Consider the following 26,921-nt stretch of genomic DNA (forward strand, 5'->3'; position numbering starts at 1 on the left):
CAGACACACTTCAGGCCTCCAACAACAATAAATTAGACTTAACATTTTACAACAATTTCCATATTATTTCTTTTTTTGCCAAAGCCAAAGGGAGCCACTACAGAGGGACTAAATAGCCACATGCAGCCCTGAAGCCCCAGGTTGCCGACCCCTGTTGAGGAAAGAATGAAGTTAAAATGTTACCCACCACCAAAAAACATGTCTCCTTATAGGTGTTTTTATATTCGTTATTAACATTGGTGGTAATGATTAGTAAGCGATGGCATTTTTGACAGAGTATAGATATCATTACATAATGCTAATAAAACTAAAACTACAAATAATGACAACAATAAATCCTTGAAAAATGAATCTCGATGTACTTAAAGTGTATTACACAACATGCCCCCTGAAGGTGCAAAGATAAAGATGTATGTAATGGGTGACATTACTGTAGCTACAGTACATATCAAGGTACTTAAGCAATATTACAACATCTATATTCTTACATTCAACATCAAGAAACATTCATGGCTTCAAATTAAGCATTAATATCATTCAAGTCTAATAATGACATTCAAGTCTAAATACTATAATAGCTTTTGATGGATTGTGCTGCAAATAATCTCTATGAGTTAATGACAACAAGACATTAAAATAAACCATTTTTATATCATATTCATATGTAACAAAATTAACACCTGTACAGTTAAACATATCTGAAAAATAATAAAACATCTATGATATTGGTTGGTTCCATCAGTCTATCATTTAGAAATATTACTGCATATTCGAACAGATAGAAGTATTTCAGGAACTGATGATGTGACAGGAGAACTTCTCTTAAAGTTCAATAAAGTCAAAAGGTGCGTCACACCAAGGTTTCAGGCAGGGCGTCTGCATTTTCTTTTGACAGTATGTGCCATATATGCCACCTCTCCGTCTGCCAGTTCTGTGTACCAGGGCCCTGTTCTTGTTTGGGCCCCGAGGCATCTGCATTGTCTACAGTTTGGGGGGCGGGGCTTTGCTGGGACTGCTGGGGCATTTGGGGGTCGGGCTGATACGTGAAGAGGGAGGGTGTGGAGTAAGAAATATGTGTCTCCCTCAGCTGTCCAGAGAAGTGAAGGGGAGACAAACCATCCGTCCTGACCTTTAGTAATGGACATGCAGGGTGTCCTCCTGTCCTTTCTACTAAGTTGTCCGAGCTGAGGGCTCCTGATTGGCCACTCAGTCTCTGATATAATGATGTTTGAGACTGTCTCTGTCCTCTTTGGTCATGAGGACCGCTGCTGCTACGAGTCACCGGGGGGTGTGGCCTCATTCCCAGCACACCCAATGAGGTTTGTGTTGGTCTGATGGGCAGCTTGTTGTTACCTTGGTGACTGCTCAGCCCCTCTGACGATCCATACGACTCACATTCCGACACGTCTCCGAGGGAGCCTGGGAGAAAACGCTCATTAGTATCCAGCATTCATTACATATTTCAAAACCATCTGCAGCAACATGTACAGGGGTTTTATTACCAGTGATATGACGACCAGTAAACTCCTTGCTGAACAGTTCATGCCAGGTGTCCCAGAAATGATCAGTGGAGGCCTCTAACGGGAACAAAAGCGCCATGAGGATTACTTACTTTGGTTTACTCAAGCAGTAAATCAATATAAAATCATTTTAGGCATGCTTCTGTTCCCCTACGAGTGGCTAGAGAATGTAATCAGCATTCTTTTATCCCTTTTAAAAAAGTAAAACATGAAGTTTTCAGACCATATTCTAAAAATAAATGACCATCTACAACTGTAATACTTGTACATTTTGGGAAATGTGTTATTTTAACAAAAAGTAAGTAGAATTTCAAAGGGTTAGAGCTGGTATTATTTATGTCAGCATTCATCAACAATATATCTCATCAGTCTCATCCACAGAGGCACCATTAAAATCTCATGGGAGCTGCAGTTGTAACACAAATAACAACCAAAATGTTTTTTTTAATTGCAATATTACTAAGTGCAAAAGACATTGCACCTCAGATAAATACTTTTTCTTTATCTTTAAGACCATTGCACTGGTATAAACTGTGGGGTAATTTAATTTCTAACAAAACATCATATTTTTATAAACTCTTGTTTTTTTATGCAAAAATCTTAATTTGTGAAGTAACTAAAGCTTTCAGATAAATGTAGTGAAGTTAAAAGTACAGTATTTTCCTCTGCAATGTAGTAAAGTAAAAGTAAAATGGCATAAGAAATTCGTACTTATGTTCACTACTTGAGTAAATGTACTTAGTTACATTCCACTACTGCATACAGACATGCGAGTGGTATTCAACTTCTCATCTAAACATCAGCAATAAAGCAAATAAGCACATTTTCCAAATTGTCAAAATATTCTGTTACAGTTACATTTTATAGTACCAAAGTATCTGTTGCAGTGCATTTAGTTCACCTTTATCTGTAGAAAGTGTGGGAGACGTGTTTCCAGATCCGTCTTTAGAATGGCTGCTGAGTTTGTAGCGTTCACGGTGTCTGGTGATCCTGTCTGAGGGTGGACTCTCGTCCCCGGCGTATTTACACAGCAGTCGATCTGACAGGACAGGAGAGTTGTTGTCATAGGGAGACACCTCTCCACTTGACACTTTGATGGAGTCATTGGATAAGCATCTATCAGTCAGAGAGAAGGACTCTTCTGCTCCAAGAAGGCCTGGCTCGCTGCAGAAACAAAGAACACAAAATAAAATTTATAAATGAATAATTAGAATTACAAACTTGCGGTTGTGTGCTTTCGTGAACCAGCAAAGTTGCAGTTACAGTTTACATCCATGTCTGTCCTCACTCATATGTATCCATGACAGAAGACAATGCTTCAAATGTGGAAGCTGCTGCAAGTAAGCTAAATAATCTAAATCGTGGATGCTTCACACACATCTTCAATTCTGTACAACAGAACCAGCATACTTTCATTAGTGTCACCAATTCAGTATCTGACCAAACGTGTCCCCTGTTCAACAGCATAACTCAGGAAAAGAAGGCTTAGGTTCTGAGTTATGCTGTTGAATTGTTGCTACACAAGTGCTTTTACAGAATATTATATTTACTTTTGGCCTTTGGGTTATGAAATTTGATCACTTCATCATTTATCCTATTAGATATTTTTCTGTGAGATTTTGTTATGCTTACTGAAAGAATACTTGAGTTATGGCCAAATTCATGTTTTTTTACAGTGACCTTTGGCCATCAAATTCTAGCCAGTTCATCCTTGAAACCAGATGGATGTTGTGGCAAATTTGAGGGGTTGAGATATTGTGTTGAATGTGAGGGATGCAAAGTCAGAGTGACCTTGATCTTTGACGTTTGAAATTGTGCTAAATTTGAGTAAACATACAGTGTGTTCTTGAGATGCGTCATTTCCAAGAATGAGATGATCCAGGTCACAGTGACATTTCACCGATGACCACCAAAATGTAATCAGTTTATCATCGAGTACAAGTGGACATTTGTGCCAAATTTGAAGAAATTCCCTTGAGGCGTTCTGGAGAAACCACATTCACTATAACAGGACAGACAACCCAATAAACATAATGGTATCGCCAGCGCGGGGCATAAAATCTTCATTTTGATCACACACGAGAGACAAAAGGTGGAAACTCACGAGTCTTGAGAGGCTTTCCTCCGCAGTAAATAATCCACAACATCAGGATCAGTTTCTTGCACACTCATCAGCACCTCATTCTGCAGGTCAGCAGGTACCTGAGAGAATCAGGAATCAGTTTCACTGCGGCTCATAACAAAGGGTTAACACTTGTCAAACTGTGCTCTCCGTTACATTGATTTCACTGTGCCCTAATAATTAATCCCACTTGAAATTCACCAACAGTTGCATCACAGTACACACTTCCCCACATTAGTTAATGTCTTTGAACTATACAAATAATACCATTAAATTTACATGAACAATATTACATACCCAATATTTACACAGTGTCTATGTTGCATAAGCTACAGAGACAACATGTTCATATGGTATAAGGCGAGAATAATTAACAGCAATTTAGAAAAGCAGAACTAATGACGCAGAGCAAATGTCTGATGGGCTGTTTTTTGCCCTCTGGCTTCCTTAACACATCATTTTCAGATCCTCCAATTAAGTGCATCTGCACTTAAGTTTCTGGTGAAAACAGAGACATAATGCAGATGAGGATCTTTCCCTCGCTCCCAATCATTGTCTATAAACAAAACAGAAGCTGCAATGACACTTATTAACCCCTCCAGCGAGGCTTCTCATTTTCAATGCACTAAAAAAACTGTCTGCAAACTTATGTTCACAAAGTTCAGGAGAGAAAAGCTAATTGCATTTTACTGTGACACTACTTTGTTTTATAGGTGACTGTAAAAGCTAAGCCCTGCTTAGAGCCTATAAAACTAATGTTTACATTTCATTAGGTGGCTCCTCTCTACTAAACTTCAGAACTGCCCCCAAAAGAAGACCTGACTAAGACCTTGAGACTGTTTAATGAGGCCCAGGGCTGTCTTTATCTGTTTAAATGCCTTACAGTTTGCTGTTAAGGATGGCTTACCATAAACAGCGAATCATATGCATTGATCATTCGCTGGACCACGCCAATGACGGCTGTGCTCTCCTCCGCACGGGCAAAACTTTGAACTGCAAACTCTTTGTCTGAGTTCTTCAGCTTGTGTAAGAGGTTGGGTCCAAAGATAGTTGCTAAATTGAGTGATGTCATCTTGTTTCCGGTGATCTAAACAAAAGAGGACAGAATTTATTTGTCTAGACAGTCTACTGAAGCACACATCTTGAGACACTTTAACTGGACAATTTGGGCGCAACATTAATGCATTTGTTTTTAGGTCTTTCCAGCTTTATTGCCCTGTTTTAAATGATTTCTAATAGCTTCAACACAGCCACAAATCTTTAATCCATGTCATTCATGACTGGATTTTAAATGGTGTTCACAACAAAACAGGAAATAACAATAAACACAATTAAAATGATTATTAAAATTATTAAATTAAACAAAAAAAGAAACTAATAACTCTATAGCCTGGTTTCTTACTCATGGCAGAAGCACAAATATCACAAAAAATGACCAAATCAACAAAATCTGCAAAATCAAAATGAGACCAAACTTTTCTATAGATATCAGTTTTTGAGCTACAAGACGGTGAGGCTTGTTTTCAGCTAAGCTGATTTCTGGAAAACTTGCGCCCCCTACTGGCCAGTTGAGAGGAGTGTGGAGTCAGCAGTTAATGATGATGTAAAACAGTCATAACAAAGGTTTGTCAAAAATCATGAATCACCACAACCATGACAGATCCTTGAGCATACAGTCATCAATATGCATACAAAATATGAGGCTGATTGGTCCGGTAGTTTGTAAGATTTGCTGCTGACAAACAGATAGAGAGAGAGAGAGAGAGACACACACACACACACACACACACACACACACACACACACACACACACACACACACACACACACACACACACACACACACACACACACACACACACACACACACACACACACACTCCCCGCCATGCTTAAGCCTGGCACAGATAATTATACTGTAAGAATACCAGCAACTCTTTAAAATGGTAAAATGCGAGACTTTCATTCAAATTTGCATTTTTAACCTATAATGTTCAGGTTAAAGCAAAACTAGTCTGATGCAGCAGCTTTTCCAGTAAACCTCTCACATCACAGCCAAATCATTATCTGTGATTACCCATATTTGACTTCTGCAATTACAAGAAATGTTTTCCAGACTGAAATGATTTATATTAGAGTTAACAATGGAGCTAAATTACCCCAGATTTTCTTTTCATCTGCCCATGTGCTTACACACAAGAATGAAAACGCTTACACGCATAAAGTAATTATAGTATTAAGAGCCCTTTGTTGTACACAAACCCTCCTTGGCACCCTGGAAATGTTGGGAATGTGCACCTAACACAGCCCTGCCACCATCAATAAGGCGGGCTCTGCCTTCTTTTGTTCAAAGGGACCAAGCAGACTGCTTGTTCACTGTTGGAGTATGTATGCTCTTGGAGCAAGGCCAAAAATAAACTGGTTCTGGGAGACAATTCATCTCTATTGTGACAATTAGGAGTCAAAAAGTAAGATTAATAAAGACAATGGAAAGAAAGCACTCAGACTAGCTTCATGGAGATGGAAAAATATACTGTTTTCTGAAGGTGTACATATGCAGCTGTTAAGATAAACTGTTTCCCACTATTTTGCACTTAACTTACATTTCTTGCCATGAAAAAAGGATTGTAAATATAGAATCATAGCTTTCAGTGTCATGTGGGAAGATTTGGTTGTGCATCATTTAATCATGATACCCACAATGGATCATCATGCATAATGTGCTGCACTTTGCCACATCACTGTCTTCAAATTAGAGGCTGCAGGTGTAACGAACATCTGTCTTACTGCCTTCAGATGGCTGCTGGGATTCATCACAATCACATTTAACTTGTAAGCAGTTAATTTACTCTTTTCAGTGATGGCTGCCCACTTTCCTAAAATATTCTTGTGCTCTCTGGTGGAATCAGCAAGGGTCAAAATGTTTGACATTGTCAACAGAGCTGGTTCACAGACGTTTAATTCCAATGTAATGCCAAAACATCTAAACCTCATTTCCATTGGTCTAAAATGGTCTAAAAATCAAAAGCGATTCAGTTTTTTATCTTGTATGACAAAAAACCCCATCTAATTCTCACATTTAACACGCATGAAACAAGCAAATATTTGGCTTTTTTGCTTAAAAAAATTACTAAAATTGTTATTTGATCAAAATAACTGCAATAAATTTTCTTTCAATCATGTATTCAATTATTGTTGCAGCTCTCCTTGTCTTATGCTACCTCATATTAATGTAAATATCATCTTTGTCAGGCCAAATAAAAAAAGACAGCAGGTGCACCAATTTTGACACTGCCTGAAAACAGGACATGTACAGTTTTTTTTACCTCCTGTCCGTCATTGTCCAGGCTGTCTTCAGCATGCGCACTCACTGTGGACAACAAGCAGAGAAGGCGCTGCAGCGTGTCGCTGTTACAGGGAGGAAGTAGAAATATCAGGAGCTGGATGGCGCGCTCTTGGTCTGAATAATCCAGCACTAGACGAAAAAAGGCCATCACATTGACATTAATTTAAAAAAAAATGTTGCATCATAAAGCTGAAACTGTTACCAAACAACTTGTTATTTTGCTCAGGTGTTTGTGTGTGATCCTCACACATTGTGTTGATGAAGGCTGTGTAGAGTTCTCTTGTCAGCAGTGCGTCAGGCATGTCTCTGAGGAACTCTTTCAGCAATGCAGCTACATCATGAACACTGTTCTCCTCGTCCAAGTGGACCTCCCATCCCTGTTCGAACCCCCTGCGAAGCTGGATGAAATATTATGGCAATTATTACAGTAAAAACATTGCTCACAATACAGATAACTTACAGGGTCTCTGCACATTGTCCATTTCAAAATTATACACTTTCCCAAACTCAAATTTCCAGATTTCTCAGAGCATATTTGATATTTAAGTACAAATAGCTAAATGTTTATTATGTTAACTTGTATGTTACATTCTGAGGCTGCATATCATTATGTTACTAAATAATTGCCAGAAGATTTCAGCTAGGTAATGTAACTGATTTACATTAAACCCAGATGTGGAAGCAAACTAACAGGTGCAACCTACACTTCGATTATTTCCCCTTAATTTGAGTAAATAATATTATATTATTGCCCCCCCCCACTCATATTTTTAATAAATATGAACAGAAAATAAGTCAAAAAAAGAAACTGATTTAATTTCCACTGCATCTGTGAAGCCTTGTTTATTCACTGGGTTCGTGAAAACGACAATGAACACAACCCTAAAAGTTTCCTTAGTTTATTTTTCTGGTAACTATATCACTATTTAACTTTTAAATGTTTAGACAACCTAAATATTTGGATATGTACGATGTTATGTATAAATGCAATTTAAAGACAATGCCACATTTTGCAGCTGTTCTGCAGGTTGTGACACACAGGCATGGAGGCAGCTCTGCGCAGGAGTGTGCATTCATTTGCACGCCAAACTTCTAGCCTTGCTTTTGACGACATCAAGCTTGCTCTGGCCTGAAGAGTTTGGCTGTGCAGAGTACCTGCTCCAAACACAATGAAAGGCACTCTGTTGTATGATTGATTTATTTCAAGAAATTCTCAATTTCTCAATCTCAGGGGCAATAGTCTGGAAACACAAATATTTTCCATCCTCTTCTCTTTTTTCATACTTATCCAGACCTGAAAATAATTAAAAATCTACCTCTGTACTTTGCAGGAACCTTGTATTTCAGTGCAAAGTTGTGTTAGAGCTAACTAGCTGAAATTTTACCTGTCGTACTCTCTTTTTGGAACTCCCGACACGGAAAATTCCAACCGTCTGTAGACCTGTGTGCAAAGATAAAGATGAAGACAGTGACTAATATTCAGCCTCAAAGACATTCAAACTGTATGATTCACAGGGTTATGATAAAATTACATTAGTAATGACTCACTGGTTTTCAGATGAGCTGGACATTTCTATACCATATACAACACATAATTTCACTTTACTTTTTTCTACTTTTTAACAATGTGTACCGTGTTTTTCCAGATGCTGGCAGCAGAGATCCACAACGCGGGGCACCTGCCTGTAGATGGGGTTAAGGCTGAGCTTTTTGTCATGGCGCTTCTTCCTGTTGCCAGCTGCCTCCACTGGCAGAGAGAGCTGAAGGGCCTCCAAGAGCCGGGACTGGTTATCATCAAGATCAGTGATGCAATCCACAGATACTCCGCCCTGTCAAGCAGATGGGCAAAAACCGTACAGTGACTGCTGTGATAAAAAACGGTGCAGTCATTTATTGGCTGCCCACTGAGTGGATATCCAAAAAGGCACAGAGCAATCTAGTGTGCAAGTGTAATCAGAAAGATTTCCTGTCGCTGTGTAACAGTATGTAAGTTTTATGGACAAAAGCACCTACCCTCCTGCGTGTCCGTGGGGCTGCGTCTGGCGTGCTGGGCAGAGGTGATTCATTAGGCGTCTCAGAAGTGGAGCTGAGGGACGAGTTGCTGCTGGAGAACTCCTTGTTGCCCCTTTTGAAGCTGGAGTTGAGGTGGAGGAAGGATAGCACCAGTTCAGTGGGGTCGCTGTGCTCCTCCCGCGGGGGATCGTGCCGCTGCTTGTGTGTGCGGTCATTGGATATGACCTGCGACAGCGGTATGCCAAACACCTGGGGCATAGTCTCTATGGGAGGGTGGGGGGGCAAAACAGAGAAATTTAAAGTTCATCTTTTTGGCTCCAAGTCATCTGTGAGATGCTGAATTAGATGTAAGATGTGTCAGTCATTTCCTATCATACATGTTAACCTTCAGAGCTTAGTTTCTCTGTACAATAAACTGTCCTGTGTTTGCATTCATTCTTTATACTCAAACTTGATCTATGTTGCCCAGAATAAATGTGACAAGCAAAATGCCTAGAACAGTGTTCTGCAGTGCACACTCAATATACAGAGTCGGAGAGCACATACTTTCTGAAGTGCCTTTGTAAACAAAAGGGGAAAAAGAGGAAAGAGAGGGCTGGCCGTGCCGGAGGATAGGCTGTAATGAATGAGCCACCACTTAAGATTGTTTTTGTTATTTCCCTCGACTGCCGGGCTGACAGGGAACATCACTTTGGTGCCAGATTGTTGCAGCGAGCGGGGCGGGGCAGCGCGGCGGCTGAAGATCACAGCTCCCTCTGAGATTTCTTTACTGTTCTTTAGATTCTGATCACTCACTGCTTCACGGGTATAAACAGCTGAGAACGGCTGCTTCAGTGAGTCTATACAGCTTCAGCCAAAAGGATCAGAGTATCTTTTCAAGTGTCGGAGGCTGACTAGAATTGAAGGTAGAGAGGAATAAACTGACTATGGCTCTTCAACAAACCTAAAAAAGAACAGTTTATCTTCACTGGTTTGGAAAAACGAACATAATATAACTGAGTGAGTTAGAAATTCTTATCTAAAGGCAATTTGTCAGGGAGGCACTAACACTCCCTCTGCAGTATGGACTCTCAGGGACTCCTGCATTACCTTTGTCTTTACTCTTCTCTTTAGATAATGAATCCAACTTCCGCCGAAGTGACTTCTTGTTCTTGTGGCCATCTGAAAAAAGGCAGAGGTGTCACATTTAAATAAAGAACACAGGTTAATGTGATCCTGCTTTTACTGGCAAGAGTTTAGTGTACTGTTCAGCTGTAAAATGCTCTATTTCCAACATAGTGGCCAGATCACAAACATTTTCATTTTACAGCTAATCAGTACACTAAAATATGTTTCTGGAAACATTTGAGGTGAGAAATAGACAATGCAGTAACAGTATTGTGACTCCTATTTGATCAGCGGTGCCTAGTTTGACACTTTGACCACAGTTCATGGGCAGTGATCGACAGTTGTGTTAGAGAATCCCTGATCTGTTGTTTACATTCACGTGGGGTTTTTTTTTGCAAATGCAATTAGAAGCATTACAAGTTGGTGGAGAAATATGAATTTTTTCACAGATTATCTGTCTCATATATGACTGTGTAGGTATAGTCACAATTTTAACAAATATGACAAAAGTGACTTTTATAAAAGTTACCAACAACAGCTTTAGGTAGACAGTGAAATCAATTAATTTATTGAAATCAGTCACGAGCATGACACACTTAGACTAGGGTTCAAAATGAACTTTATGATCCATCTGCCACTGTGGCTGGTGAATTCAAAATCTACCAACCTCGCAGTGGATTACCATTATTTTTTGGCTGGTGAGTAATGCAAATCTAGCAGGAACTTGCATAATTTACCAGTATTTGGCTGGTGGTTGATGCTAATTTCCAACTCTCTCTTTGAGAAAGAGGAAAATATTTTTTTTACATGTAAAAGGAACAGAAAGAAAAACATGTTTTGCCATTTAGCTGGTCTGCATGTGTTTCAGAAGGCACGCTGTGACATGCTTTTGCTTGGGAAAGAACAGCAACTTGGTGAATGTAATGAAGGGGACTATGACTGTGAGTGTTTGTGAGTGTGTGTTTTAATACATTTAGGAATCGTGATGTGGCAGCCTAGGTCGCGATCCCGAAGCAATCTCCTGAAGGCAACGTCCTGGAGACGAACCCTCTCCAGCTCCGAGAGGCTTTGCAGGGGGACGGGCTTCAGGCCAACACTACGTCCTGACACGCTGTTCCAGGTAAAGTCATCCTGAGGACACACATACACACATGCACACACACAGGTGTTCAAGCAACACATCAAATACATCTATCATTCCTGTCACCTTCCAAGTTCATGGCCAGTCACACCCTCCACAGAGCATCAGATACCTTTGCTTCACTTGCAAACTGAAAGTCATGCCAACATAAATCATCTGCTGTTTTCTTCTGCCAGCTTGACACTGCAAAGACAGTTTGTTTTCAGATGTGTCTCAATGGTATTCTTGATAAAGCGATAATTGTGAGCTGTTGACATTAGTAACACAGCCTGGAAGCACTTCTGAGGCTCACAATTGGGCCAGTTGTTTTACCAGACAAAGCAGCAAGAATACTGATTATGTAGATTATCCTATTTTAGTAGCAAAAATATGCTTATAAATAATGCAAACACACTTTACCATAAGATCTTAAATGTAAAATATCTCATCTCAATTCCGTCCCTGCTCCGCTCGGAGAGCACGACCCTGCATATTATGTGGGTGCACACTCCACTGATTTATGAATCATTTACCATCAATCTAAATCAAAACATTTCATAAAAAAAAGGTACTTCATTGGCAAACATTGCAACAGATGAGCCTTTCTGAAGATTTAGCACCGCAGTAATGACGGGGCAAATAATCTGATCTGAAATCCTCAACCTTTGAGCATCTCCATGCTGGAGATTACAGTGCTTTGATCCAGTACGGTCAAGCCAATCATATGAGCCATGTTCTAAAGAGGCTTAGTAACTCATTATCAGGATAAGGCTTACACTAAAGTGGCTCACTCCCATTAAATGAGAATTAGGACTGTGCTACAGTAGCATACTATTTTCTAGCACACATACAGTATGAGAAAGTACAGTATAAATGCGCACAAAGAACATAATGTAACTAAATCTTGGGCTGTATGTGTACTGTACAAAAACCTGTACTCCATTTATATTTGGGAACCAAGCTGGAAATAATCAGCACTAGATTGGCTTCTATTGTCAGGACTGTTAGCAACAGAAAAAAATGCCTTTAGCGCACAAAAAACACGATTAATAGGCAGACATGACGCATTAAAGACAAGAAAATAAGTTAAATAAAAGTTGATTCTATAAATTAATAATAACGTATAAATGATGTAACTGTGCAGCAGATCTTTTTTCTATTTTTGTGTGTAGGGTGTTAAAGGGATGACGTTTTCCTGTTGGCCAACATGGAAGTTAGCACCGCCCAGGTTCCCTCGCCAAAAAGCCTGTGGAATTTTTCCATTGGATTTTGGATTACCGCAGAAAATAAGCTCTGTGGTAAACAAATGTTTATGATACTTACACATTTTGTTCAGAGAGATAATCTTAACAAATGAACACCATATTTATATTTTTTTATGTGTATAAATGCAATTTCCAGAAATAAACAAATCAACCTTAAGCTACAAATGAACTTAACTACAGTTGCATGACTTAACATCCCTACCCAAGGCTTTACAGTTCATGTTAAACGTGATGAAGTTCTGTGGTCTCTTTTAGCCGTATGTTAGCAACCTCCTTTTTTAAAGACAGCTTTAAAGTTTATGAGATGGGTATTTACGGACGAATTTTATGTTGTAAAAAAACCCATAAAAGTCTCTTAAGCTTGAGTTTACCACAGACCTTTTTTCAGGCATTTTGTTGTTTACCATTTATACTGTTCTTTTTTGCTCTATTTCTTTTTTTTTCTACCACTAAAACCTACACACAGGGTTTTTCAAGATACTCAATTTCCTGTCACCCACTGTAAGACAAAAAAAACCAGGAAATCTTTACAAAAATGAAACTGGAACTATGAAACATTTTTAACTGACAGATGACTTTTGCAATCAAACAATAATCACTGCCACTATTCTCTTAGCTGAAGACCTGTGGCCTGTAGCACAGAGCTAGATTGGGTTTTCCTTTATTTCAAAGCTGGCTCACCAGGTACATCACCATGGTAACTTCCGCCGCACAACCTGCTGCAGAGCCGGTCAGCTTTAGAAGATGACTCCCACATGGTTTTGTTAGAGTCCTTCTGCCTTTAATAAAATTGTTTGTTACACTACATAAATGACGACTGCAGCTGTATTTTAATGATTTGTTAGTTTCCCGCCTATTCCATCTTAACAGCTCAGAATAACAAAAGGACACTCTGGTGTCCTTTAATTGATAAATAACAAGCGGTTTACCTGTTTCAAGGTATATTGTGGTATTAAAATCAATGGTTATCATAACGTGTACATTTACTTATCTAAGGTATTCATAAAAACCTAGCTGGAAAGAGAATATCACTATTATTTTAGCTATTTGTTTTTTAAAAAATGAGTCTATTTACACATATTTTAATTTGTAAAAATGGTTTCAAGTTTTTAAATATAGCGATAAAACATTTGTTCAAGTAAAAGAAAAAAAAACATCTTTCTTCATTAATATAAGGGTCGTGTTAACTGATAATAATTCTGTATTATCGTGATACCACAATATTCTTGAGACAATTATTGCATAGTTAAAATCTCCTACCATTGCACCTCAGTGTACACTGTCCAAAACTGAGACAGTTAACAATGTGCACGTATTGTGAGTGGAGGTAGTGCATCAGAGTCTGTAATTCAGCCTCGTGTTGCCAAATCAGAAAGATCTATGTTGATTATCATGATAAGTTTGTCGTAAAACTATTGTTCAACCACCATAGCAGGCACTATCCTCACAAGTTAGTGCACCCATCCAAACAAATCTAACAGGCTGTGACACCAACGTCACAACTGTTACACTAAATACACGATAACTGCAGCTGCATTTTAATTGCGTAAAGATATATTCATTCCCTGCTGGATTCCTGACAGTGTTGACACTCTTATTCTATCACAACTGCTCCGAATAACACGAGGACGCTTCGGGTGATGATTGGAAATAAAAATGATACCCTCGCTTGTCTTCACTGGGATGAAAAACAACTCCCGTAATTATAAATGCATTACTTTTAGTGCGCATCATATACTTATAATAGTGTGTTCATCATTAGGAAAAAAAGCAAATATACTAACTCTAGACAAAAGACATAAATAATAAATGTACTAATTTATTGCCTGAGCCTTGCTTTTTTTATTTGGAGATCATTTCTATTCTACAGGTTTGTATTAAACACACTGAAACAGTGACGGGTCTGCCAGATCGGGCACTGGATGTTAGGGCACGCACAGCACCAATCAGTCACAACTACACTCTGTTTTCCTTCTTTTTTCCAAAGTGAGCAGAACAGCCAATAATATAAAGTACATTCATTGTGTTTACTGTCACTCTTTGTGTTGCATTTCTCTGAAATTACTCAGTGACGACAAGTGCGAAAGAAAAACACAGTCATGTTTGCATTTATCTACCCATGTTATCCAGACATTCCTCTTGTGTGACTATATGGGAGTGGAAACTTTCTCGCTATCTGATGATGGGCGAGTTGGGTTCCCACAGTTTCTCTGTGTCAGCGCAGTGACGTTCTCAAATGAGAGCTACCAAACTTTTTTTGGTAAAATTACAAGTGTGGTGTGCAGTATTTTGATGCAATATCCCATTAGCAATTACATAATTAGAAATTTGAGTGGATCATGTCTAGACATGAATTTTAAGTAACAATGACTTGGGTACAGTATTAAAAATTCACTATTTCTTCGTCTTATTCTGTACAAATTAGAAATACTGGATTTGTGGATGGCTTTTTTTTTCTCATAAACCTTTTATAGAATTTTGTTTTTTTTTTCCCCAGATTTGCCGCAGTGGAAGTAATTCAGACCAAAACAGCTGCTCGTAGCTTTGACGGAAGCAGTCATTGTCACAGCTGGATAAAGTTACTTATTACCTTGAGGTCACAATTACAACAGTCACCAATAAAGCCAGTTCTTTATAACCTTAACATTGAAAATGTCAGATTTGTCCTGGCTGCCCCTCTACAAGGTCATGAGCCATTCTGACAGAGCTTGATCCTTTGATTCCTCTATTTCTATACTATCACAATAAAGCCAGCAATAAAGTACGCTGAAATGCTGAAATGTATCAACATCCTCAATATACATTGTACCAATAGGCCATTATGCCTGTTTGTCTGTTGTGTCAATTGTTCTGTCTTTTCTCCCACATAATATTGTCTTTGTATAATGTCCTTCACTTGTTTTTAAACTACATCGCTAAAAAAAAAAAAAACAACTCAACTTATAACTCACCTCAACCCTCTTCCACACAATTAAATACACACCAAGGCGGCGGTGCTCTTTTCTTAGTAGTACAGTATCCTAAGTTTAATTCAAGGCCTTGGTGAAGCACAATGCTTTTGTTAACACTCACTGCAATACAATGAAAGGAAATGTGCAAGGTAGTTCATACAATAAAGCGAGATTGAAAACTCAGATTGCACTAATCGAGCACGCTTGAACTCGATCCAGTGAGGTGATGAATATTCTTTGGTGCTCAGGAAGCCTTTCAATGGGGAATAGTGGGTTTTTACACTCTTGAGTTTTACAGTAAATTCTGCATTAGATGATTAAAAAAGCATGGGATTGTAGATATTTTAGGAAAGGTCTTGTCATGTATATGTAACAGTGTTGACAAAAAAACAAAATAACACTGGGTTGTCCTTGAAAGCTTGGAAACGACCATCACATCACAAAAAGCCATTCAATTACTCACATCCTGTTATTCTTAAAATAAGTAAATAAATAAATAAATACGCTCTAATGTCGAGTACACTCCACTCCAGACTGTATAAGATGCAAGGACTTTTTTTTCCTTTGCTTTCAGGATAATTTGCAAAACAGGTCATTGTAGGACTGAACAAATACTATAGAACATTACTGTTTATGAGGACCAGGAAGAAGTGGAGATACATGAGTAAAGTTAGGGACTGTTTGTTATTTATGGGGGGGGGGGGTTTAACTAAACAAATACTGAAAAAAACAACAACTTCTTTAATTAACTTTTAACTTTCAAACATCAAAGATAAGTTTTTAAAATCTCGAGACATCCACCATGCCAAGTTACTGATTTTGTACATACAATTTCATTGACAAAAATTTCATAACTTTTCCATGACTTTTCAAGGAACCTAACATTTTATTTTCCTGTCCCAGTTGCCTGGCATTTTTTTAACATATCAAACTCTGTTCAAACACAGGCCTAATTTCAGCTTCCAGGCATGCATCAAAAGCGAGAAAGAACAAGCTAAAAAGGGGAAACATACATGATGGTAAGCAAATTCACACCGATCAGATCTACTTTACATTAGAAGCTACAGAAATTAAACGTTTTGTTATAATACATTATGTGGAAGGTTTTCCACAAAAGATCATTAAAATAACGATGACTTTCCAAAAACTTGCAATGTTGTTTTATTACTAATTCCATGGCTTATCCGGATCTAGAAAACATGACTGTGAGATTCCATGACTTTTCCAGGATTTCCATGACCATGTAAACTCCATTTTTTTTTAAACTCCTGTAATGTTTGCTTGTTGCATTTGCTCTAATAGGCTGTGGGCTACATTTGACGTGAATAAATAAAAATGGTTATTTGTAGTGGGAGGAGGGTCATGCATTATTCCCCGGTCACTCAGGAAGGCTCAAAGGAAAACATCCGAGCCACCCCCTTCCTATAATAAATAAAGAACAGTCCCTTAGCGTGCAGAATTACCAAAAAAGACTCCATGTAGTAGCCTACCATGATGAACAAGGGAAGATGTGCATTCATAAAACAATCCAGCAGATAAATGTTTGATTCTTCCACATCTTTACACATGCTGCAATACTCTTCAAACTCACGCGCTGTAGCTAATAATGTCATTGTGTTTCTGTCTGTGACTATTTTCTCAAACTTTTATAAACTACCTGGGACACTGGAAATTCTACAAGAGTCCAACAGATGCATGGTTCCCACAGCTGAGTCACTGAGTCAAACAGCAGCAGATACTCACATGAGAGATGGTGCTTCGCTCAGGAAGGAGATCCCCCATCACAAACGCCACGGACAAGAAGTCAGCCCTCAAACATGTCGATCACTAGATTAACCGACGCCAACTGATTTCCGACTGAGCGCCCCACGTAAATACAGTCCACGTGCCCGCAGGCTGGATCCAGATCTCAGACAACGTGCAGTTAAAAGTGGATCAAGTTCAGAGACTGATTTACAGCACAGAGACAGACGCAGCGCCGCTGATAAATGGATTGGGAGGGGTTGAGGGACGGGTCAGAGCTCTCAGAGTCGGGTCACTACTTAACAAAGAAACCCCCCCCTCTGCGGACATTTTTACCTGTAAGTTAGGTTAAACCACACAGCCTGGGCCTCACTCATACTGGGATCAATACACCGACTGGGAGGAGCACAGAGCTATGATGACGGCACGCGAAAAGGTGTTTCATGAGCAGCTGATTAAAGTGTGACACGCCAGTTTGCTAAAAACAAAGCAGTGTTGTGGTGGCGAAGAGTGTTCCCCAGTCAAATAGTGTCCCCCACTGTTAATGCGTAGCGCCCCCCTCCAGGAGCGAGTCTGGGAGGGGCACGGGCGCACGAGGACTAGTTGACAAAAAAAAAACTACAAGTGTTTCTAATTTTAACAACACAAAAGGGTATTTTAAATTAAATTAAATAAAACAAAATAGGATAGGAGGAAGGATCGATATGTAACTCTTTTGGTTCACCACTTTTTGGGTAAACTTATCAAATTTAAAGTTAAAATGAAAGTTTAAATAGCATAAAATACAGCATATAAATATAAAACGTATATATGTGTGTGTGTGTGTGTGTATATATATATGTATATATAAGGGTATATAAGGATAATATATAACAAATAAATTAAAAGATAAATCATTTTAAATTGAATTATCTAAGAGCTTCAAGTTAAAAAAAGTGAAAAAAGTGCTTCAATAATTAGAACACACTGAAATACACTGTTACTTGTTACTTTGTAACAAAACAAAAACAACAAAAAAACAACAAGTGCTGTAATTATCAAATTTATCATTATTTGGTTCAGGTTTTGAAAGGGGGTAACACATATCGACAGGGAGACAGTCTTCGACACAGCACAAATACTGCTGTTGTTTTTTTGTGTTTTCACTCATATAGTTGTTTAAGGAGGTCCTGAATCTTTTTAATAGGCCCCTCTGTGGTTGAGCTGTCTTGGAAGCACAGCTAAACATCTTTAAAAAAACGGCTTATAGCTGGTAGACTGAAAAATCTTCAATCAAAAATCAATATTTTACTGATGTGGTCCAAATTTTGTGTGAGGTGAAAATTATGACAACTTTACAAGTCTGGTTGACTTTTCTATTCTATCCCGGAGAAGCCTTCAGTGGCTTTTGCCCCCTGGAGTGCTGGAATGAGGTTGTTAATGCTATGCAGCATGATGATAAACAGGAAGCAGCATGCTTGATAGAAACAAATCATTTTGAAAGCAAAGCTGGGTGGAGAAATCCTCATTCTCTTTAAGAGCTATTTGGTCTGCACAGTTCCTTTAGTTACACTTGAAAACAGTAATACTCAACAAAGTCACAAAAAGAGAATTTAAGCTATTTAACCTATTAATGGTATATTATTGAACATTTTAAAGAATTAAACGCAGATGGCTGATGATACAAGATTCAAGACTTTTTTGGGCATTTGCTCATGCACAAATATACAAGGGGCCCTGGGATTCTTGTGTGGATCTAGTAAAAATATAAAATACAGTATTAAAAAAATATGTGTCCTCAGTTCACACTGTCTCTATACAGGGTAAATACACACCATGAAGTGAGCAAGATGTTGAAACCAAAATTCAACTGATTATTTTATTACATTAGTTGTAATAGTATCAGCAACACATGGGAAATCTCCCACACAGCAGCTGGGGCAGGTGAGGCCTGTGAGCTAATATCATATTATCATATCATATTGTGAGAGGAGCAACAGGTGCCTGAGCCTGCAGATGGAATTTAATATCCATTCTGTCGTCCACAATTAGATTGTGTCACAATTAGTAGAAAAAGGAAATAAAGCAATCAAATATTACATGTCCAGTTTTGGAAAATCACTTATTCCTTTGAAGGACAGATTTCCTTTGTAGGAATTTTGTAGTTTAATGTGTCACGATTGAATTGTTTCCGTGAAGTTTAATGCTATAAGAGCACAGTGACGGGATAGATTTAGTTGTTTTTTCAGTCAAACACATCTTTATCAGTATCGGTTAGAAAAATGCAGATGACTTTTTTTCTAAACACTAAGCACAATACAGTACTCTCAAAGTTTTATTTTACTGCATTATCAAATTATTCCACCAATATGGCCAAGGAGCCAAGGGACACATCAGGTTGTATTTTTCAGTTTGACATTTAATATGTTTATATTTCAAAGTTAAATTTTGCAGCTTGCTTTGCTTACTACATTCAAAATCAGTATGTGCACTAACTTTAGCCTCCTCCAGCCTGATATAAGATTAAAATGTCATTTGAAAATATGTGCTCAAAGCCAGGGCTGCTCTAACAGACATCAAAACCTAATATTGAAGTACATGTACAATGTTTATACTGCAGTGAAAGTGGCCATTTACATTTTATAAAGCTTACCATTTTTTCTTGATATAAGATGAATGCACACATCTATGGATACCACATTATACTACATTACCGTAACTCTTAATCTTTGTCCCAGTGATTAATGTCCTCATATGGTCACTAAATTACAGCCACAGAATGATGAATGGCTCCCTCTAAAGGCTTCATAAGTTCCTGCAATTTAACAGTCCCCTGAGCAAATCCAGATATATTTTATAGTTGCATATCTGATTTGGCTGTTGACTTGCAAAGTTATTTCACCAAAGGGTTGTGCATTTTATTAAATGAATGAAATCTGGATCCCACACTGCCTGGGGCCTTTTCAAAATCACAATCTTTCACAGATGAGATTTCATGTGGAAAGATAAAGACACTGAGTGACAGTTAATTAGTTTTTTTTTTTTTACTATAAGGATTTAATTAAAAGGCAATATTTTCAAATATCTCTCAAGGACTTCATATCCAGAAGCTAGTGCAATAGCAGCTCAAAATGAAACACAAAATGGGCTTAAATGAATCGGTAACATGACTGTAACCAATGCTAAGCATTTATGAGGATCAGAGAATCCAGGATACAGTGACTTACTTGCAGCGAAGCAGTCATGCCTACTGTCATGACATTTACAAGAGTGCAAATACTTCAAAATCAACTCTTTTGTGCAGCATGCAGAGCTGATCTATCTGTGCACATCAGGTAATTCAAGTTGCTAGAGAAAGGACCGAAATTAATATTAATGTGCAAACTATTAATGCTGCCCTAAAAATCAGTTCAAAGTTTGTTTGTCTGTTTCTGTAACTCAGCCCTCTCCAAACTAAAAAAATCCACTATAATTTAATACAATAAAACTTCTAGTCCTCAATGTTCTGTCTTTTCTTCCACAATTCAACGTTTCCTTTGCAGTTAGGGCCTAAAGCAATGTTCTCCTGGAAACACATGGATCTTATTTGAACAAATTGCATTGTTGAGTTTGATCATGGACTGTGTATTGTATGAACATGGATAAATCCACTTCCTTCCTCCATACAAAAATAAAGCCAAAACAATCTGGATATGTGTGCTGCCATCGTGTGCTGGACACGTCGATCAGACCCAGAGTTTGTGCAGTAGTGATCGGGGGGGAAGCTGAGGTGTCAAGGACCCGCCAATACACCCACCTGAGTCGATCGAGAAACAATCATGATGTCACACCACGTTTTTTTTTTTTTTACAACAAATGATTAATTTTAAACCAAACTTATCAGAAAAATGACATTTTGAACGTACAGCAGCGTGACCTTAAACGACGGATATGATTTTGGGGAAAGATTTGACATGCACTTTGATTTTTTAGTTTGGCTCATGTCCCATTCGATAGTGCAGACATCAGGGGGTGATTGAGATGTTTTGGCTTCACTTTTGGGGAGCTGTCTCGCTCTTTATACTGTCTATGAGTTTGGGTGAGTGGAAAAGAAAGACTAAAACTTTGCGTATATATTAAGTAAATGGAAGACTGCTAACATGCTGTAATTGCACGGAGACTTTAAACTGAATTTGGCTATTCAGTGTAGTTTTAAGGCTGGAAATACCCTTTGACTTACTTACTTAATAAGTTACTTAATATACCATACTACTTACTTAATATACCATAAAAATTCAATTAATAGCCCAGGCTATTATTTGCCTATATCACTGACCTCATTTGAGACAGGCGTTTATGGGACGGGCTTTTATTTACTTTACACAAAACTTTTTCACAGGAAAGATGGTAAAAACAACTGAATAACTCATTTAACCCTTTCAGACCTGTGCAAATTGACTTTATTATTTTTTTTTTCAAAAACATGGGAAAGAGGTAATGAGCAACACAAGAAGAAATGACAGAGTACAAGAAAATTGCCTGAAAATTTGCCAAAAAATCCTAAAAAAAAAAAAAAACCAAACTAAAAAACATGAAGCTAAAAAAATAAATAAATGGTTTTATACATCCAAAGAACTTATATAAAAATGAACTGGATGGCAACCAGACCGGGACAGGCCTTTATTTGTCAAAATCTGTCACCACACTAGGCTAGTGAAACTCCTCAACTCCTCCTTAGACGCCAAAAGATGTAGCAAGATTTAGGATCAATTTAAATTTTTTTTTTCTTAAACTTGTTTAAGAAAAATGACAATAAAGTTACCTTGTACCTTGAAAGGGGCTGGACATATAATTGGGACTAGGCTTTTATTTGAAGTTTTACCTGTAAGTCCGTTTTTATTTGACGGCATTAATGTGATCAATGATTTAACACCCATGTTTACATCTAACCCGCTGTTCATTTGCCCTCTTCTCAGACACAAACTGGATGCTACGGTGCTGCAGTTTGAAGCCAGCAGGTTTAATTCTATGCCATACAAACGGACAGTCTCCTGTGAGAAGAAATATGTGCCCGAGGGACCGTAGCCAAGGATCAGGTCATGCTGCTCTACTGTGAGAAATAAGAGTTGAAGCTTTCTTCATGTAAACCAGATGTCTCTGCTTTCTATCTCAGCCCAGACTACCGAGACCCCGAGTGAGTACATTTCTAATAGAGCACAGCAGTGTTCAGCCTATGGAAAATACAAGGTCACTTATAACATAGATCAAAAATACCACTTTGACACTGCTTTTTAAACAAGAAAGAGGATGTGCTTTTGTGCCAGGATCACCCTGCGATAAGTTGATCATTAGAATCATCACAGATGCGTCACAGAGCATAACCTCAGCTAGACAAAAGACCTCGACTATAATATAACCAGACATACTGAAATACTGGATTTATATTGATTTTAGAGTCATCTTCCGCACACTGTGGCACAAGCTATGTCTTGCACATAACCTACGCAATAGCTCGGCACTATAACACACACTGGATGGCATTCAGCAAACTAAATACAGCACAGTTTCTTTTTACAAGAGGCCTGGACAGCCTGAGTTACATGACAGTACATCTTATAAAAGGAGGGTCTTGCAGAGCAGGGGCCGTATTGGGCGGAGGTGCAGCAGAGTTTTGTACAAAGGGGGAAACTTTCTTAACTAATGTTGTTGCATCGGTGTCTTGGATACGGTCGTCCCCAAATGAACTGCTGGTTGGCTGTTTGCACACCCAGAAAATGTGACTTTCATTATAGGCTTGGAGTGAAGTTTGCATACAGTAATGTACTTACTTACTGTCAGTTTAAGCTGACAGCGTGGTCATGTGAGTCTCCAGGAAGGATCTCACACCTCACACCTCAGCTCAATTGGCTGGAGTTCTTCTTACTGGCATGTCGGACCTACAGTAAAGCTGTACTGTCTACAAATAACCCAAAAGGTGACAGGTGCAGGAATTATACCTAAAATACGAAAATGAGTTAGTTTTTGTTCCTTCAACTTGAAGTCAATATGTTTTTTGATGTTTTTTTGGCAGGACCCGAGGAAAGCCGCTCAGCCTTGCAGACAATTTTCCAGTGGCCACTCACAGTATTGCAGTGAAAAAAAAAAACCCAAAAAACATTTTCCCCATAGGCCACCATTGCAAATGGGACATCTGTAAAACTGGACAGGACACCTTGAATGCTAACCAGGAAAATTCGACTCTTGCTATTGTAATTCTTTTGGCGATTTAAAAATTGATGATGTCACAGTGTTAAGTCTATGAGCCGAGGGGGAAACTTATGAACACTTAAAAAATATTTTCTTTGCCAGCTTCTTCTTTTTTTCTCCCCCCAATAATCCAAAATCCAATGGAAAACGTATTGTTTTATTTTGTTTTTTGTGAATTCTGAGATGGCCTACAAAAACTATAATCCCTGCACCCCTCTATTACTGCCTTTTTAATTGCACAGAACTCAAATGCACTGTAATGAACTAGTGAGAAACGGCATTTTGTTTCATTCTGTGTATGCAAATACTCTGTGAAATGACAATAAAATGAATTTTGAATGAATCTTGAATGTATTAAGGGTAAGAAAAAAAAACTGATTAATGAGAATTTCTATAACAACTCAATTTTCCAACATCTTTTCATACAATGCTTGGCAAAAACTAGGCTGTAGTGCAGCTCTCTAAGCACAATGGTGTAGGCAGCACGCAAGCACTCCCCCAAGTCATAAATCACATTAAATATTCCTCTCTGACACAGAGCTGTCTCCAATATTAATCGGCTTCATTCAGATTTACTGTGATTACATTTTTAAGGGCTCTGGCTGTGGGATCTAGCTTCTTGTTGAACGACCAGATACCTGGTATTCATTACAAACCTATTATAATGTCAAGTCTGTAATACATTTCCATTATACTAAACACACAGTGTTACCATGAGGACCAATTGAAACACAACAGAAAGGATCGGCTTAAATTATGAAAATGTGACACTGCAATTACTATAAATCTAATAAAGATTTATCTTTAAAAAACATTGCAAATGGCCATTGTAATGGATTTTAAACATACATGTTTTATATTTTCCCTCTCCTCTCTGCGAATTATATGACACAGTAAAGCACCTTTCTCATGGAGGTATGGACGGTAGTCTTTTACCATGTATCCAGACCCTAACATGCAGGAAAAAGTCAGGTGATTTGTTTCCTACATTTATTAGATATTAATTGTTTTTTGTCCTTAAATTCTGCTGCATCTTTTAGAGTCAAAGGAGGAGTTTAGGATAAATACATCAATAAATCCAGCTTTTTTTAAACTTGTTTTTCTTTGCTCCTTGCATTTTAAACCTCAAAATGCAACATAAAGATCATGAAAATGGAAACTATGAAGTTTTAAGGTGGAATGATCATGAAAATGTGTGTAACCCAGCTCCTTAGGAGTTATAAGAGTAATGGTCTTGTTTTAAGTCATATCCAGGACCCCCAAATTTAAAAACAAACTTTAGCTGCTTTCATCATATTGTTGTAATATTGTCAGGCTGGAAGCTTCACTGCACAGGAAACTATTAAAACGACAGCCATCACAGCCTCATCAAATTTTCCCACAACTCCACCTTTAAGTTTGTATTATGATGGGAGAAAATGAGATTTTTTTCTACTTTGAATTGACTCTACCGACAGTAGACACTTGCCAAATGTGACAACATTTTCCAGTTACACCTCTTTCATCATCAGCGAGTTGGCACAAGCAGAGGCTTTAGCTGATATGATTTCACCAAAAGGAATGAGTTGAATCATTTTTGGGTGTCCTGTGACGCAGCTACTAAAGTGGAGTGCATCAGCGGTCCCCCTGTAAAGCTTGTTTTTCTCATAGAGGAGTCATGGACTTATGTTGCAATAGTGGAGGAAAACGGTTTGATTCTTTTTACCGTTTAAGACAATAAAACGATGCATGCACCTCATGTTTCGCGAAAAGTTTTCAGTGTTTTTAAGTTACGATCAAAGTGAAACACCGACAATCCTCTACTTGGCTACATCATCCTTTAGGGAATTCAAACCACTTCCGGAATCTGGATGCAGTATTTGTACAAAGCTGCAAGTTCTGCTCACTCTTGAGCTATGTAGTTTCAATATTTCACGTATGCAACTGCAAATAGAAACATCATTTTAAAAGTGTAATAAGTAACTTTACTGATTCACATCTTGAGTAAAGTTTTAGAACTCCTCTGTTTATGAAAAATCACACTAAATTAAACAGCATTTCTGAAATCATTTAACACCTACAACGTTTATAATATCTCCAAACATTAAAAGGCAGGTCACGTCCATACTTCTTTTGAGTATCTGCTGTCTGACAGTGTAGGAAATCATATCTGACACAAACGACAATGCACTTTGAAGCTGTCACTGACCGTATGGGACGTCTCCTCTTCTTCGGTACCATAATGTCTCATCAGCGCCGGGTCCAAGCTCTTGGTCTGCCTCAGTCTCCGCTTGGAAATAGTTTTGGGGCTTAGCGAGCATGAGAAAACACTGCTCAACAATCCTTGAGCGGCCATATCTTCTTAAGCGGGTCAAATTATTGTTTAAATTGTGTTGAGTAGAGTCATATCTCTGCTACAAGTCCAAACTGATCGGAGGCGCAGCACCGTCTCACAGCGGCATCAGCAGCGGGTCTCCAGCGTGTCACCATGATTATGAAATCCGCGCCTGGAGTCCCCGGTCCTCCCCTCCTCCTCCTCCCACACACTGACTCACTACTTCCTCCGTTCATGGTTTTAATAACGACAAAATATATGTTAATTCCCCCTAAACACTAAAACAAACAATGAAGCATGCACGGAGACCTCAGGGTAAAAGCCCGTTTATTTATGCGTAGGTGTGGCACAGCGTGTTTACGCGCGAGTCCTGCTGTTAAATTAAAAAGGTGAATTATTATGCATAGCACTTAGTGTGAAAGCAAAGGTATAATTAAGCTTTCAGCTGTGACTCATGCAGTTTATTAAAAAAGAGCACTGTAAAAAATGAATTACTAGAAACAAACTAAATATTTTAGTAGATTCACAACAGTGCTATTTATGTATTTACTTATTGATATACAGCCACTTAAAAATCCATAGTCCTTTTATACTTGGAACAAGTGATTGTAAACTTGATTATCTGGATATAATACAGAAATTTCCATATTTAGCCTCTAAATATTCCAGTCACAGTTATTAAATTTTTTAAACTTTAAAAATGACACAAACTAAAGAGCTAATACTGGGACGAAGACACATTTTGTTTCCCTTACACAAATCAAATTCAAGTACTGTAGTAGCTTAGTAGTATTATGGCAGTGACTTAATTGCAAGAACTAACAGCACCTGCATTTCTGGAGGATCACATTTAGAGCCAGAACTCATCAAATAAACTTTAACTAGACTATCAAAATGAACCTTTCATTTTTTTTAGTTTGACTCACTTATGTTAAGTCTTCTGAGACCTGTAATGACAGAAACATTAAACAGACCATGCCCAAATTCACAGTCCTCTCTTGACCGGCCACATTTTTCCTCACCGTGAGGCAGTTGAGATACTTGGCATGTAGTGCCCTGGGAACTGACTCTTCCTGTGGGAGCTCTGGGGAAGGGACCTGTGTGATAACATGACATGTGAACCAGCACTGTATGGCCACGATAAGGATTCATCAGATACCAGAGTCTACCAAACAGACAGGGGAAGTGGCGATAAGGGGGCGACTTTGCGTTTGAT

At 38.3% G+C, this 26,921-nt stretch overlaps 1 protein-coding gene across 3 annotated transcripts; it reads right to left on the reverse strand.

The window, feature by feature from the left end:
* Positions 1–201: 201 nt before the first annotated feature.
* Positions 202–25,898, reverse strand: arhgap6 (Rho GTPase activating protein 6). Of its 3 annotated transcripts, none has more exons than XM_042494629.2 (13): positions 25,580–25,898; positions 11,080–11,239; positions 10,091–10,162; positions 9,002–9,264; positions 8,622–8,817; positions 8,374–8,429; positions 7,236–7,386; positions 6,969–7,117; positions 4,550–4,729; positions 3,625–3,722; positions 2,422–2,684; positions 1,503–1,577; positions 202–1,419 (listed from the first exon to the last, which is right to left on the reverse strand). In XM_042494629.2, exons 1-13 carry the CDS (start codon positions 25,724–25,726, stop codon positions 851–853), a joined length of 2,379 nt encoding a protein of 792 aa, XP_042350563.2. In that variant the 5' UTR covers positions 25,727–25,898; the 3' UTR covers positions 202–850. The 3 variants fall into 3 exon arrangements, with proteins under 3 accessions (XP_042350563.2, XP_042350564.2, XP_087939424.1); XM_042494630.2 differs by lacking the exon at positions 25,580–25,898 and adding an exon at positions 17,188–17,701; XM_088083298.1 differs by lacking the exon at positions 25,580–25,898 and adding an exon at positions 17,524–17,700.
* Between the last annotated feature and the right edge of the window lie 1,023 nt (positions 25,899–26,921).

Source organism: Plectropomus leopardus, chromosome 10 (assembly GCF_026936395.1).
Source record: "Plectropomus leopardus strain MGB_pleo_1.0 chromosome 10, ASM2693639v1, whole genome shotgun sequence".
NCBI classification, from domain to species: Eukaryota; Metazoa; Chordata; class Actinopteri; order Perciformes; family Serranidae; genus Plectropomus; species Plectropomus leopardus.